The 842-nt window shown below is 43.0% G+C and overlaps 1 protein-coding gene across 1 annotated transcript; it reads left to right on the top strand.

Moving 5' to 3' along the window:
* Nucleotides 1–288: 288 nt before the first annotated feature.
* On the top strand, nucleotides 289–709 carry LOC107580981 (THO complex subunit 5 homolog; the record flags this gene model as incomplete). The annotated part of the gene is made up of 2 exons (XM_016266585.1): nucleotides 289–425; nucleotides 516–709. Coding segments are annotated over exons 1-2 (263 nt in total), but the record flags the coding sequence as incomplete, so codon positions are not given.
* Nucleotides 710–842: the final 133 nt, after the last annotated feature.

Genomic DNA, 842 nt, shown 5'->3' on the forward strand with positions numbered 1-842 from the left:
TGGTGGCTGACTAAATACTTTTTTCCCCCACTGTATACTGTATGTGTGTGTTTATATACACATAAGAAATATACAGAGTACACACACATGTATTATGTGAACAAAAACTCCTATTTTGGATGCGATTAATCGTTTGACAGCACTGTATTCAATATATATATATATATATATAAAAGATAATATTGTATAAACATTACTAAAGTAACAGTATTTCAGAGATTCAATGACATGAACATCATAAACCCCATCATAAATACCACAGTCATGGAAATGTCTGATGACATAATTGTGTCTCTGGTTCTCTCTCAGCTCGTCTGTTGGCCGCTGTGGTGGTGAACCCACGTTACCCTGAGGTCATGCCGCTCTTCTCTCTCTCTCTGCACTGGAAAGGAGAGCGCAGCGGGCGCACCGAGGATAACCTGCGGGTAAGAGCCTCACCGCAGCAGCGTGTGCAGAGCTGCTCAGGTAATCAGTGTGAAATTGTTCTCTAAACGATTTGGATGTCATGTGATCAGGCGATGGAGAGCGAGGTGAACGTGTTCCGGGCCGAGCTGCAGGGGCCTCGTCCGGGTCTCCAGCTCCTGACCAATCAGATCCAGCGCTTGTGTGTGTGTCTGGATGTGTATCTGGAGATGGAGAGTCAAGTGTGTGACGGCTCTGAGGGACCCAAGGAGTTTCCCAGAGAGAAGATGTGCTTGCGTACTGCCAGGTAACACACTAGACCTTCTGCAAACTTGTATTTAACCCAGAATATTAATATAATTATATAATTAATATAATTAATATCTTCAAGAAATGGCTAAAAACACCTCTTCCATCTTTATTTGACCCTCTAACTCTAG

The sequence above is a fragment of the Sinocyclocheilus grahami genome, unplaced genomic scaffold (genome assembly GCF_001515645.1).
Source record: "Sinocyclocheilus grahami isolate Dianchi unplaced genomic scaffold, SAMN03320097.WGS_v1.1 scaffold58574.1, whole genome shotgun sequence".
Lineage (NCBI taxonomy): Eukaryota > Metazoa > Chordata > Actinopteri > Cypriniformes > Cyprinidae > Sinocyclocheilus > Sinocyclocheilus grahami.